General features: G+C 56.2%; 1 protein-coding gene across 1 annotated transcript in view; it reads right to left on the reverse strand.

Moving 5' to 3' along the window:
* Positions 1 to 15149, reverse strand: part of LOC144731604 (fibrillin-2-like) — a 129568-nt gene that overhangs the window by 63411 nt on the left and 51008 nt on the right. The window contains exons 8-17 of the mRNA XM_078612782.1: positions 14938 to 15063; positions 7127 to 7279; positions 6571 to 6783; positions 5551 to 5700; positions 4357 to 4476; positions 3577 to 3702; positions 3039 to 3161; positions 2422 to 2544; positions 2115 to 2267; positions 663 to 716 (exon numbers count right to left, since the gene is read on the reverse strand). Coding sequence (XP_078468908.1) covers positions 663 to 716; positions 2115 to 2267; positions 2422 to 2544; positions 3039 to 3161; positions 3577 to 3702; positions 4357 to 4476; positions 5551 to 5700; positions 6571 to 6783; positions 7127 to 7279; positions 14938 to 15063 — 1341 coding nt within the window. The remainder of the gene's footprint in view (positions 1 to 662; positions 717 to 2114; positions 2268 to 2421; positions 2545 to 3038; positions 3162 to 3576; positions 3703 to 4356; positions 4477 to 5550; positions 5701 to 6570; positions 6784 to 7126; positions 7280 to 14937; positions 15064 to 15149) is intronic.

Raw genomic sequence — 15149 nt, forward strand, 5'->3', positions numbered from 1 at the left:
TCTTGTTTTTCAAGCTTTGATACCGGCAGAAAAAGGTCCCAGGATATGTGTACTCGACAGTTGTCTGAGTGAAAGGTCGGCAATGCCCCTTGCCCAATCCATGTCCCGCTGGCCCACAAACCCCTTCAGGTGCGTTGCTGCCCTCGTCAAGCAGTTACATTCCCTAGCACTCCCTGGCTGTCCAGCGCAAACATGAAGTTTCATTCACGACATTATAACAACAACAAAAAGACTTTAAGCGTAGTCAGGCGTTACCCAATATAGTCCGGTATTCCGTCACAGCACTCTGGTGACATCACCACATTTCGCTGCACGGACGGAGGATGCGGCAAGCACAGCCTCTCGGCCTTCCCTTTGGGCTTCCAGTCTTCCAATGAAGGTTGACTGCGGTCATAATGAGAGTTTTACCCACCACCATCCCCCCCAAACTGGGGTTTGAACGATCAGCTGACACAGTTCAGGGTCGGGTTTCCTCTCTCCCAGCGGCCCAGTTCACATCGGAACTTCGCGACGGCAAAAACCTAATTAGGAACGCGTCTGAGGCGAGGGGTGATGTTTTTATCGCCGTGGGTCGCAAGAGGCAGCGGGGGCTTTCTCTGCTGCCGAGCAACTCCCCTCCCCCTCCTGCCCCTTCGCTGCCGACGATCGCTCTGTCAACCCACCTCTGCCGTCGGCCGTGATGCCGAGGCCGCTGCCGCACAAGGACTGGAACTCCGCTGCGGAAACGCGACACGTTGTTAATCGGACAGCAAGAGACGCCGCGTGTACAACAGTATCGTGTGCTGGAGGTCTACTCATGTGTGTTGTCTCGGTCGTGGTGCTGCGTGGCTGGCGGTGCGTGAGCACGAACGACAACAACAACAACGACGTATTCGTCAACAACACCGTGGACCTAAAAAGAAAGAAATATATTCAAGGTGACGGCCCTTTGTTGGGTGACGGCCCTTGTGTCGACAGGTAAACCCAAAACTCAAATTATTTTACCAGGTAAGGCCCACTGAGCTATGAAGCTCTTTTTCAGAAGCTATTACAGACGATAGCCCAACGAAGTGGCTTATCATGTGGAGATTTATAGCAGCCAAATACTCGTTGATTCTAAAGGTGGAGGGCAAAACCGGAGGACCCGGAGAAAGATCCACATGACAAAGGGGAGAACACGAAAACTCCAAATATACAGCAGGCGTCAGAGTCGGGATCGAATTCACGACCTCCTGTATACCAGGCGAGGTAGATAACATCTCGCCACCGCGGTGCCCAGCAGGTGTGCCATGAAGGAGGGCCATTGCCTGAAACGTCACCGGTTAACGTCATCGTTATTTCCTTTTTGGGCCACAGTGTCATTGAATGATTGTGTCCATGATGATGATGTCAACCTGCATTGCGCCGCCACCGCACATTGTATGCTGGCTGTTGAAGAGGGAGAATGAGGGGCGAGGAGGAACCACAGACGAGCAGGAACGTTCTCAGAGAAGCAGAGAGCCGCTGTAAAATTCGTCCCCCCTAAGCTCTGCGGTCCTCTATATATGAAGACGTTATTGGCCAAATAATGAGCGTTTTTACATGTGGGAGGAAACCGTAGCACCCGGGAAAACCCACGTGTGCGAGGAGGAAACGCTCTATCCCACGGAAACAGCATGGGTGGAGTCCACATTTGCTGTACCGCCTTCTCCTGGAAGATCCAAGGGTGTGGAACACCTCCTCGACGCCGCCCACGGGAAGGGAGTTTCAAAACATTTGGATGCGGTCCACCAACCCTCGTATTGAGTGCTGACACATGCTGACGCGTGCTGACGCGTGCTGACGCGTACGCACGTGTGCTGCTGTGTGCTGACATATGCTGACACATGCTGACACATGCTGACACGTGGTGACGCGTGCGCACGTGTGCCGCTGTGTGCCGACACGTGCTGACACATGCTGACACGTACTGCCATCGGCTGACACGTGGTGACAAATATGGATGTGTGCTGATGTGTGCTGACATGTCCTGACACGTGCTGACATGTCCTAATGAGTGCTGACACGTGCTCACAGGCACTCACACGTGCCGACACGTGTCGACACGTGCTGACGTGCGCTGTGTGGGCGGGGGGACGCGTGGCGTGCGTCGTTACCGGAGTTCTTGGCGGGGCAGGGCAGGCACGGCTCCCCGAAGCCGTGCTCCGTGCTGGCGCAGCAGCACTCCGACTTGGTGACGGCGCCCGGGAACGGGCGCACGCACACGCCCTTCTTGATGGCGCCGTAGCACGTGCTGCGCATGTGCGTGTCTGACAAACAAAAAAATAAAAAAAAACCTGAATAGGCTACGTTCAGTCGGAGCATCCAAACGCGGGCTGCGTGAATGGAGGGGAATGTCCGAGCCACGTGGGAGGGGGTGTAGGGGGAGGGGGTGAAGGGGGAAGGGAGAAGGGGGGGACTCACCGACGCAGATGCGGCCGTCCATGCCGATGACGAGGCCCGGGGGACACTCGCAGCGGAAGGATCCCTCGCTGTTCACGCAGCGCCCGTTCATGCAGATGCCCGGCGTCTGGCACTCGTCGATGTCTGCCTCGCACAAACCCCGCAAGCGTCACTCGCACGGCGGCGCAGCGAGCCCTGTTCATCCCACCCGTCGCCCCGTCGTCTTGCACGCGGCACGGCACGACCCGCGCTTTCACAGTTGGTTGCGTTAAGACAACCATTCAGGAGAAAGCCCCCGTGAGCAGATGTCGCAATGTGCAGTCGCGCCGGTGTGAAACCTGTTCGTCGCGCAGCCCGCGCTCGCCGGCGTCTACACACCGTGGCTTGGGAACAAGGAACCGTCCTGAACGGTGCCAGAATGCACGCACGCACGCACACACGCACGGCGTTCCGGGGAAGTTTTCCGGTCTGGTGTACCGTCGTACACGCTGGCCCATTTCCACCGCCGCACATGGGCCCGGCCAGGCGTGTACGCGATCGTCTGCGTGCGCGTGCGTCGAGCTCGTTGTAAGCGTGTACGCGCGCGTCCCGTGGGGGGGGCGGGGGGGGGGCGGTAGCGTCGCCCCACGTGCACGCACCGACGCAGTAGCGGCCGTTGGGCGCCAACGAGAAGCCCGGCTTGCAGATGCACTTGAAGCTGCCATCCTCGTTGATGCACATCCCGTTGAGGCACATGTTGGTCGTCGCGCATTCGTCGTGGTCTACATCGCACACGGGAGAACAATAATAATGTTAACAACGATCATTTGCGTTCATTCGACTTTTTGCAGCGAAATACTCCAAACGTGCGATGTTCATTCTAAATGCGGAGGGACAAACCGGAGGACCCAGAGAAGAATCCACATGATCACAGGGAAATAGATCATGCAAACTCCCAAAATACAGGCATCGAACCCACGATCTCCTGTATACCAGGCGAGGAAGTTAACATCTCGCCACCGTGGCGCGCACAAATAAGCGGAAGGCAGCAGCAGCCACGTGGGCTTGGGAGTGTTGGGGTGGATTGGGAGTGTTTAGGGGGTTAGGGAGGTGGGGGGGCATTGGGTGGGTTATCGGGGTTGCGGGGGTTAGGGTGGCTGGGGAGTTTGGGGGGGTTGGGGGGTTGAGGGGTCTCACCGACGCAGTTCTTGCCGTCCGCCGTGAGGTCGAAGCCGGCGTTGCAGATGCACTGGAAGCTGCCCTCGGTGTTGACGCAGCGCCCGTTGCGGCACAGCTGCCCGTTGTGGATGCACTCGTCGATGTCTGCGGTGCAGTCCATCGCACACAAAGCTAAAGGTACCACCCCTACCGTATAGCCTTAACAGACCACTGGGGGAAGTGCTGCTAGTGAGTGGCACCTGTGAAGGCCGGCACGGCACACGAGGGAGTGGGTGGCCAGCACCACGCTCGTCCGCCTTTGTCTCCCTCGTGGCGAAGTTTACACAATCGCACCAGGCACTCATTTCAGGCCGAGGTGACCTAGGGCAGGCCCAGGACCAGTTTGGATATTCGTCACTGCTGTTGGCCGTGAGCGGGAATTGAACTCGGGGTCGCCGGGTTCGCAGCTTATCGTAATGACCGCTACACCACCGCACCCCTCCCCATGTCTTCTGGACATGGCATAACGAAGGGAAGGCATTTCCACCGGGGGCTACTCCCACAGCCAGCGGTACATTCAACGCACGCGTACAACAACAATAGCCTCCATTTGCCCACTAAGTGGTGGTGACGTCACCACAGTGCTTGGGGTGCCAGGTTATAGGTGCGGTTTTCAGGCCATCGTGTGAATTGTCGAAGGTGGTGCTGACCGGAGATCACGGGAGAAGTCCCCAGGTGTTATGGGTCAACCGACGCGCACGCACGCACAGCGAAAACCGGGGCGGTACGCACGCACGCACGGACGGACGGGCCACGTACCGATGCAGGCCGGCTTGGCCGGGTTGACCTGGAAGCCGGTGTGGCAACGGCACTGGAAGGAGCCCGGCGTGTTGATGCAGTCGCCGTGGCTGCAGGGCCCGCTGCCACACTCGTCGACGTCTACCGAGGCCACAAACGGAGAGACGAGGCCTCCTCTAAACTGCCGCCAATTCACCGCCGCTAATTCGCCCGCTCGTCTGTAGAAATACTTTGCGCAATGGGCCGCAGTTTCCCAAATTAAAAAAAATCGATTTTTAATGGCAGAATTCCTCTCCCTCCCCCACAACTGTGAAAACTTAGCCAGGACCCTCCTGAAAAAGAGTCATGAGACTCAGTGAGGCGTGTTGTCGGCAAAACGCCGAGTAATAAGGAGATTTGCTTTTGTGCCTTAACAGAAAATGTTGATTGCCGATCTCCAATTGTCTCTATACTTTGGTCCTGTATTGTTGTTGGACAGCCTAAACTAAATATATATGAAAAATATAGAACAAAAATTGGAAAATGCGCATTTGGCCAGTTTTCGTACATAAAAAACAATCGTTCATTAAGAAACAAGGGGAAAAAAAATTGGCAAACAACTATGGCAAGAAGATTTACTCGGAGTATGTGAAAGATGATCGGCTAAGAAATAAAGAAATAAGGACAAGAACTGGGGGGTCACCGCCGCTGCTGTTTTTAAAGCCAAAGGAACCAGGTGGGAAGGGACGGCACGCACCATGAGAACAGCTGACATGAGAGACCAGGCCAGCTACGGCGTGGACAGCCAAGAGAGAAGCCAAGGGAATCAGAAGGAGATGGCAGCAGCAGCAGCAGCAGCACAAACAACACCGGCCAGTTCGGAGGTCGCTCCAAGACCTTTCCCAGCAGTGAGAAGTTACAGGCTGACAACAACAACTGCCCGCGATCACCAGTGCACGAACCCCAGTCGTCCCAGGGCAGTCAAATTCTACCGTGCACAGCATCGTGGTGAATTGACGTGTAAGGGGGTTGGCGGAACGCTCGCGGCAACGTCACGGCTCCTGGAGGTCAGGGGTCATCGCTCGGTGAGGCTGCCGGGATGCACGGTAGGGCTCACGGCCAAAGCCGGGCGAACCCGGGCACGCGGCGACGGGGGTCACGGTCGGCACCGCGAGGAGGGGCGCGCCCGACGGACGCACGGGACGGACGCGCGGACGCCGGCACCGCCGCACGTACCGATGCACTCGCCGCGGAGGTCCTGCTTGAAGCCCACGTTGCACTCGCAGCGGTAGCTGCCCGGCGTGGGCACGCAGCGGCCGTTGAGGCACAGGTTGGTGTAGTGCTTGCAGATGTCCAGCGTCTGGTTCAGCGTCACGATGTCCGGCACTGGCGGCGCAAAAAAAAGAAGCCGCATGGCGAGCACCGGGTGGCGATCGTGCCGCTCAACAATCGACGGAGCTCACGGCGGTCGCGACCGTGGCTGCGTAGGGTAGCGGCAGCGGTGGTGACGAAGCGCGTCTGGTTGTTGAGTTAGTATTCATCACGTTAGCTTTGGTGGTGTTTATATACAGAAGTCCCTCGGTTAAAGGCCACATCAGTTAACGCTCCGCCTCCCATAGGACCCCGTGGTTTCGACTAACGTTAACATTTTCATTAACGGTACGTGTTTACGTTGGAAGGGACTAATGGTTAAAACATGTAATTCCTATGTTCGATTAACAGTTATTTCGGTTAACAGTACATTTCAGCTAGTGAAATGAGAGTTGACAAAACCTTCACAGTTCTCTTCTCTTCCTACTCTGGTGATGCTGCTGCTGCGTTGCTGACGCGTAAGAAGCACAAATCAACAAAAAAACACGATGCACTCCGTGTCAACTCATTGTGCATGTTTAAGCGTAAATATTGTGGGGAGCGGTAGTGCAGCGGTTAGCACGCTGCGCTACCAAGCCGGCAACCCAAGTTCAATTCCCGCTTGCGGCCAACACCAGTCATAATTATCTGAACCGGTCCTGGGCCTCCCTTAGGTCGACACAGCCTCAAATGAGTACCCGGTGCGGTGTGTAGTAAACATCGTCACTGGAGAGACAAAAGCGACCGGGCGTGGTGTTGGCCACACACTCCCTCGTGTGCCGTGCCGGCCTTCATAGGTGCTACTCGCTAACAGCACTTGCCCCAACAGTCTGTTGAGGCTACGCGGGGGATCTTTATCTTTGTAAACAAGCACCAGGTTCGGCCGCTGTGTGCGGCTTTGCTCACCGCGAAGGGGCCCTCCCGGCACGCCGTTGCCGTTGACGCCCGGGCGGTAGGGAACCCCGTTGGGGCCGCTCGGATCCAAGGGCCCCCCGTTGGGGCCCAGGCCTGGCCCGTAGGGGCTGTAGGGGCCTCCCGGGTGAGGACCGAAGGGGCCCCCGCCAGGGCCGACACCCGGTCCCACGGGCGCACCCTCGATGCAGAGCCGGCGGAACTCATCTGGAGAGAGACAGAGAGAGGATTCCCAGGGGGTCGGGGTGGGTTGGGAGGTCGCGGTGTGCATGCGTGGTACAAGGAAACCAGGCCCGTTGTGGAGCCATCTTTAAAGCGTGTCCCAATGCCAACGGCACCTCCTCGTTAGCTTCCCGTCCACACGAGCGGCACGCATTTCTTTACGCCCTCCGCCAAGGCGATCCCGCCGAAATCAACAATTCTGATCGGAGGATCTCAGTGTTTTGACCCCCCTTAGTAAAACAAAACCAGGCTTGTGATGGGGGTCTCTCTTTCCCCATCCCCGCCACGCCGTCGTGCGGGCGGCCCCGGCACACGCGAGGCCACCTACCGGAGCCCCGCACGGGACACATCTCGGGCAGCCCGCCGGCGGCCCAGCAGCGGCCCGTCTCACAGCAGCACTGGGTCTTGGTGAGCGGCGACGGCAGCTCGCCTCCGCAGCGGCCGCCCAGCAGGCTCGAGAAGCACGTGCCCACGCGCTGGTCTGCACGCGAGGCACAGAGACAAAGATACCCCCACCGTGTAGCCTTGACAGACCGTTGGGGCAAGTGCTGTGGGCGAGCACCTATTAAGGCCGGCACGGCACACGAGGGGGTGGGTGGGTGGCCAGCACGACGCCTGGCCGCCTTTGTCTCCCCGGTGGTGATGGTTACACACCGGACCGGGAACTCATTGTAGCGGAGTCGACCTATGGGAGGCCCAAGACCGATTCAGATATTCGTCAGTGGTGTTGGCCGTGAGCGGGAGTCGAACTTGGGTGGCCGGGTTTATAGTGCAGCGCTCAAACCGTTGCACTACACACATGCACACACATGCACACACAGCCACATACACATGCACACACACACACATACACACACGCACACACCACGTGCGTGTATCTGGGCCCCCGTACAACAGAGGCACTTTCTACTTTGTTGGAAATTTTCCAAGGATTTTCAAAGAAAATGCCATTTGAGCTGTAATTGCCGACAGCCTCCGCAGGTACGGTCACGAACATCCAGGTGTTTTTCTTCGGTGGGGTGGTGAGGGGGGGGCGGTTTACTTGGAACACTTCAACCTCCTGTTGAGATTTGTTTTCTTCCGTGACCAATCTAAACACCGCCGCGCAGTCCCTGACAAGGGCAAGAAAACTAAAAACGCATCGCTCGAGAGGCTTTCACAAAAAAAAACCACGCAGCTTCATGCTTACACGCACAAACCGGCACACAATTATAACATTACAGTCTCCTCGAGCAATAACAAAAGTTCACCGCGACTATTTTCCACGGCAATTATCGTAAAATAGAAAACGGGGGCGAGCGCCAGAGAAGGCGGGCCCATTCGGAACGAACATCCAGTTAACTTGCACGCCCCTCAGCTTGCACGCGGGCTCGTTCACGCGCAGTCGAAACCGAGACGTTGAAACATTTTCCAACCCCACGCCGCCCCCCCCCCGCTCCACGAGCACCGTTTTTGTGCCACTGACCGCCGTGGGCAATTACTCTCCCTCTCACTCTCACGCTCCCTCTCTCACTCCCTCTCTCACTCTCCGCCGCGGAACTGTTTCCAAGGGAGACCTGGGCTCGCCTTAATAACAGAACCCCAATTGAGGCGGCGTTGGGAAAGGAGCAGCGTTGCGCGTGTGAACCCACGTTGGTGGCCACGCAGGGGCCCGTTTAAACCGAGCCGCCTCGCGTGGGTGGGACGTGAGCTGCCCCCCCCCCCACCGCCTCCACCACTGCCCCCACCACCGCCCACCGCCCCATAATGCGTCGGTCGGACTGAGGTATGCGCGCACCTCGAGACAAAACACCTATTCAGCCACAACACGGTCAGCGTCTGGATATGTAGGAATGGGATTGGGTCGGGGTTTGTTTTGTTTTGGGATTTTTTTTTTTTGGGGGGGGGGGGAAGCAGGAAAGAAAAAAAAAAGGAATAGAGGAGGCGATTCGAGGAGAATTTCCTGCAAAAGAATGTGACGGCGGCGTGCGACGGGCGACGGCCGCGTCAACGCGAAGCGGAAAGCCGAGAAGGGGGAAGGTGTTTTAAAAATAAAAGGTGGTTTTGTTTTCAAACGGCGAGGGGCGGACACACTGCGGCGGGGCTCCGCTGAAGGACCGTGACCGAGGGGCAGCTCGCCAATCTGCCCGGCCGCCTGGGGCGCGCGGCGCGGCGACTTCCATTGAGCGCCGTGCGAGCGCTCGCCGTCGTCGGCCGTCCGCGCTGCCGCCAAAAACACGACGCCGCTCGACAAAAACCTCAAACAAAAGTCGAGGTGGCGAATGGAGACTCGAGAGGGCTTCGTCCGCCCTCGCGCTAACTCGCCCCCCCCCCCAGACACCCGACGGCACGATGCAGTACGATGCAAAATGTTTACAAAAGCGTCCAATTGCATCGGCGCGTCTCAAGATGCTGTGTGAACTGATGAACCGCGCGCACCACGTTGACGTGCGACAGCTTGTTTTCCTTTGCCAGGGGAAACTCAGGAGCAGAAATCCATCAGACGGCACGGTAACGAGATGCAAATTCAAAGATGTGAATTTAAAGCAATCCCCTCATCGTGCAACTAGCGAGGTCTCCTTCGGCTCTCGAACGGCGTTTGAAAAAAGGCAAAAGGCCGCCATTGTTGTCCAGGGTGGGCGGCTGAGTGGCATCAACGACGAGCAAACGAATAATTGTCACGCGTGGTGCCTTCTCCAGCAGCCCTGGACAATCGCGGAGTCTCTCGCACAGCCACCCTCTCGACCACGCTTCTCAGACGTGGCGACGAGTGGCGAGATGTTCACTCCCTCGCCAGGTGTACAGGAGGTCGTGGGTTCGATGGCGACCCTGACGCCTGCTGCTGTAGATTTGGAGTTTGCACCATCTCCCCGTTGTCGCGTGGATGTTTCTCCCAAGTGCTTCGGGTTTTCCCTTCACGTTGGAAACACGCGTTTTAGAGTATTTGGCTGCTATACATTTCCGTATGATGATAAGCCACTTCGTTGAGCTATCATTTGTGGCCAGATCACTTCTAAAAAAGAGCTATATAGCTCAGTGAGCCTTACCTGGTAAAATCAATGTTTTAGTTTAGTTTAGAATGGGTTTCTTTGTTGTGCCTGTATCCCCTCAGAGCTGGGGGAGAAAACGTATGTTCCAATTTAAATAAAGAACACGTTTTTAAAATATATACACATCGACGCGGTGCGTCGTGTAAAAGCATTCATGTGGTACTCGCACGGACGCGAGTCGTTTATCCAGAGATTTGGTTGTGTTGAACCAATTCCGCTGAAATGATGGACTGCCAGAAGGCCGCGGCGGTTGATGGGATGTGTAAACAAAATACCGTTTGTTTTTCTTACGCTCCGGCACAGATATGCGAAGGAGAAGTATCGTCCGGTTGTTTAATTCATCGATTATTTCGTCCTATACTCTTTGGTTCTTTCGGTAAAGGCACGCAGATAGAAAATTAATAGATCACGACGTTTCGATCGCAACACAAGCATCCGTCATCAAGTGGGACGAACACCTGATGACGGACGCTTGCGTTGCGATCAAAACGTCGTGATCTATTATTTTTCTACCTACGTGACTTTACCTAAAGAAGCAAAGAGTATGGATTCCTGCAGTCACGAAAGCTTCAAATCAAGATTATTTCGTACTATGTTTAACCAGGTCGAAGTCCAATTTTAAAAGTCGGGCGATCTAAGAGACATCTGGCCAAAAAAGAGAAATATGTAAACATTGCTTTTCAAAAACACGTTAAAAACCATTTAAAGTATTCCAAGACAAATTTCAGAATGGACAATTAAGTACGGCGCTGAACAAATAGTAAAACACAAGTCCATTACGTGGGCAATGGAAGCACACGCGCGTGCATATACCACAGCTTATAAAATATTTGCACTTTCCAAAGAACGACTCCGAGTAGCCTATTACGAGCATCGGGGGCCATTCCTTGGGCCAACTTCAACAAACTGCGGTGGTGTCATGACCAATACAGAAATCAGTGTAAAAGGGAAATGCCTCAACAAAATATAACGTTAACCACGATGCAATTCTCTAATGCGTTTGGCTCAGAACACCGACACACACGCTCAGAACACACACACACGCACACGCGCACACGCACGCACGCGCGTATGCAAGCAGATGGAACCCATTTGCGTTGCTCTCATGGGAAATGGCACACACACACATCCGTCTGGCCGTCTCAAAAACTTTGCTCCCTCCCACCCTCCTCTCTCCTCCTTCCATTCCCCTTCACTGCCGCCAGACTCGCTTACAAAAATAGGTCCTAGACCACGAGCTGCCCGGTAATTTTCAAAGAAAACACCGAAAGACATTTACTTATCGCCCAGGCGAGGGTCACCAGCTGTGCCATGCTCTTGCGGTAGAAACCTCGTGGAAGGGTTCCCCGTTGGTGCGCGGCGCGTACGTGCGAAGGCTCGTGAACACGTTCGTGCGCCCAGTGGAGCAACCGTAGCTATAAACTTGGAGCGCGCGCGGCGGCGGCAGTAGCAGCGGTAGCGGCGGCAATAGAAGTGGCAAACGCAGCAGCGGCAGTAACTAACCTGCTTTGTTATGCATATTTGCTACCACATGCCGGTTATTGTTGATATTAATATGTAATTTGTTTTCCCAGCTACGCCTCGCTGAGTCTCAAGACTCGTTTTCAGAAGGGTCCCGGCTCAGTTTCCGCGTTTTCCAATAACTTTGAGCAAGTCTGGAGCACGACGGCCGGCGCCGCAACTTTGACGTCCGCCACGAAGCGGACGGCGCCGCCGCCGCCTCCGCGTTTCACGGCTAATAACGCCCGCGGCGAGTAACCAGGGCGGCCTGCCGGATTCGAACCGTGACCTTCTGCAACGAGCGGCCTGCGCGCTCCGGCCGGGCACGCGTCACCGCCCCTGTGCCCCCCACGCTGCTCCACGTTCCTAGTTTGCTGTCCCGCGCTGCGGCGACCTTCACGCTCCTCTTACGCTTCTCCGCTCGCTGCACACTTTGCACGTTTCCTGAATGTGGCTCATACATCCACCCGATCATATCCCTACTTGCACCATCATCATAATCACCGGTGAACATCATTTATCCGCTGCTGGATGAAGGCCTCTCCGTATCGTCACCAGCCTCGAAGATCGAGCGATGGCGTAATTTTAATGTTTCTATTATCCGGCCGTTAATTCTCTCCATCTCTCGGTGTCGCTCGGCGTATACAACAGTCGTAGCCACGAGCTACCGAGTGGACGTGCACTCGAAGACCAGGTTTAGAGCCACGGAGAGCCGATAGGGCGGCACGTGTGTTGATCGGCGTTCGGTCGGCTGGAGCATTTTCCCTTGGAAACCTCCGAATCTGTCACGTGCCATGATTCAATTCCATTTCATTCTCCCTCCGAACCGCACTCGAGGGCACGAACATGGTAAATTTCTCTTGCGGTCGTTTACACAACAAATTTTCACCGGGCCCGACAAGAAAATGTCCGATTGATGTTACGGAACAGCTGCCGGCAAAAAATATCACAAGGCAGTGTGCACAGCCGCCACCACCACCACCGCCACTCCCAATCCTTCCTCCTCCTCGCGACCACCACCACCACCCATCTCGATGCTTTTAGTGGCGGAATGTGTGCGCGCGTTGGTGTGGGTGGGGGGAAGAGGAGGTGGATGTTTAATAGGCTAGCCCGGAGCCAAGTGCTAACGAGAAGGTAGGGGGGGGGGCTGTGTAATTATCTGCCCTTGCACGAAATCCTACGCCTGCTCGAGAGTGTCACTTCGCAGGGCGGCACGGCGGCTTCCCACAGTCCCCAGGCAAGCCTTGTGCTCTCTCTTTACAAATAACCGCACCGCACGCTCCCCCGCCCCCCCCCCCCACCGCGCCCCCCACCAAGCTCCTCACACTACGCGGCTTGTGCACAAAGTGCCCCCCCCCCACCCACCACCACTGCCCAGCCCCCCCCCCCCCACCGTGCTTCTTGAAAGGAAACCCCCGGGTGAGTGGTGATGGAAAAAAAAACACACGGGAAATGGGCACTTGGTCAAATCTCACTTCTGCACCAAAGACAAAGGTCCCCCGTATAGCCTCAACATACTGTTGAGGGCAAGTGCTGATGTTTGCACACCCACAGCCCACCTAGGACCGGTTCAGACAATCGTCACTGGTGCTGACCGTGAGCGGGAGTCGAACTCGGGTGGCTGGGTTCGTAGCGCAGGGTGCTAACCACCGCACCACCGCTCTCGCACACACTCACACACCCACACACTTGCACCCATTCGAGTGAGATTGTCAGTGAAGGCTTGTGTCTATCTTTGATTGAGGCCCGGTCCACTCTGATAACAATTCTCATTTGCAAAGGGCACCTGGGAGAAAACACAAAGACAACATATAGCAGCAGTAGAATCGAATTCAAAATCGGTGCCTAATAAATGTGGCGCATGGCAGTTTATTTTGTTTAACCAGAGGCAAGAACTCAAGGGGGACCAGGATGGGCCTCATGTGCAAGCGTGACCTGGTCCCTCTTGCACATGAGCCTCATCCCAGTCTCTGGTTAAACAAGATACACGAGCTTGCACCAGACTAATGTGGCGGACCGTCCTGGTTGTTGACGCCGTGTGCACGAAGCCCCAAACGAGCCATTGGCAGTGTAATTTTCTCATTTGGCCAATTTGGGCCCTGACGCCGGCACTGCTCTTGCAAATTACGTCACGGGGATCTTTAAGGTCCACTGTGAATCGGACGGCGTGTAGGAGGGATCGTTACGGCAACAACGCGCGGAGTAATCATTATCGGAGCAGTCTTCCGGTATCAAACCGTCTTCTTCTTGTCATACGGATGCTGATGTAGATGCAGAGCGACAACTACTATGTCACCTTCAGGTGGTCAAGCCAAATAACTGCGTCAGGAGTAGTGGAGTGTATCATCGCTGCGATGTTCTCTGCCGATTTTGTTGATGGGGCATTGCGTCGTGAAACGTTGTACGGTCTGTTCCGGTTGATTTACAGTCACACACTACTGGAAAGTTTTACATTTTACATTTGTGCATCAGGTATCCGCATCTGCCATGGTTTGTGTAGTGGATGCGATTTAAGATGGACCTTCAAAGCACGAACCTCTGCAACAAGCAGCGGACGCGCTATACCCGCCGACCAAGCAAGACAATAGCGACGCAAAAAAAATAGTTTGGCTGCATCGTGTGAAAGATTACAAAGAAAGTAAATACATAAAAACGTCCAAATTAACCATCCAGACGGCCACAAGCTCGCGCTGCACTCGCACGCGCTGTTGCCACGCGCAGACGGCTCACACGCGGACCGCTCGCACATGGACTGGCCCAAAGTTCACGCAGGTCACACGGCTCCCAGAGCCTCCAGGAGAAACCTTACCCTCACCAAACACGGCCCAGCGGCGCCCGGCGCAAAGCACCGGGGGGCACAGCACCGGGGGGGTGGGGGGCACTGCCATGGACCCGCAGGGTGGGGAGGGTGGAGGAGTTTGGAACCTGGCTGAATCTGGCTAGAGCCAGGCGTTGACACGGCCCCAGTTGTAGCGCGTTTGCGGTAGTCGCTGTTCAAATCAAACAGGCCACCCTGGTTATTACTGCGGAGCGTGTCAACCACAGAATACGAACCGCCTGCTTCACAGCGGTCGTTAAAGATCTCCGGACGTCGTTCGAGACGAGCGGGAGCATCGGGCGACATGGTCCGAAATTTGCCAAATTCGAAAAAAAAGTCCCTGCAAATTGCTCAGATGCGCTTAAAACATAACGATCACAATCGACGCGCCATGCTGGCAGACCAAGGTCCGCTTGCAAGCCAGGTGCTGAGCTACCGTTGTGCCGCACAGGGACAGCTGCCGCTGGGGGGGTGCCCCTTTCAAACGCGTTGAGATGAGATGTGATGCAAAGCGGGTGGCTCCATCATAAACCGAATCATCATCGTGATTACCAACAACATAATAATAATTTCAACTTGTAAATCGCCGCGCGGTATACGCTCGCTCACCTAGAGAGGGAACGACTCGGCGGCACGAGGAGGAACCACAGACAAGCAGGAAGGCAGCCACGCGGCACCTCCTCCTTCACAATGCCGGGATACAGGTCGTGTGTTGCGCACGCACGTTGAACTTCCTTCGCACCATCACGTGGCCAGCCGCGCTCCGGTGTCGCCGTTCCTCTCCCCGCTTACCGATGCAGCGGGAGCCGTCGCCGGAGGAGACGAAGCCGCGGGGGCACGTGCAGAAGTAGCCGCCCACCGTGTTGGAGCACTCGCCGCCGTCGCACACGCCTGGCACGCCGGCGCACTCGTCCACATCTGCGGCACGGGGGGGGGGGGCGGGGGGGGCGGGGGGGGCGGGGGGGGCGGGGGGGGTGCGCGCAGGGTTAGCGCCGCTTCGGGCT

This window comes from Lampetra planeri, chromosome 39 (assembly GCF_965212315.1).
Source record: "Lampetra planeri chromosome 39, kcLamPlan1.2.h2, whole genome shotgun sequence".
Lineage (NCBI taxonomy): Eukaryota > Metazoa > Chordata > Hyperoartia > Petromyzontiformes > Petromyzontidae > Lampetra > Lampetra planeri.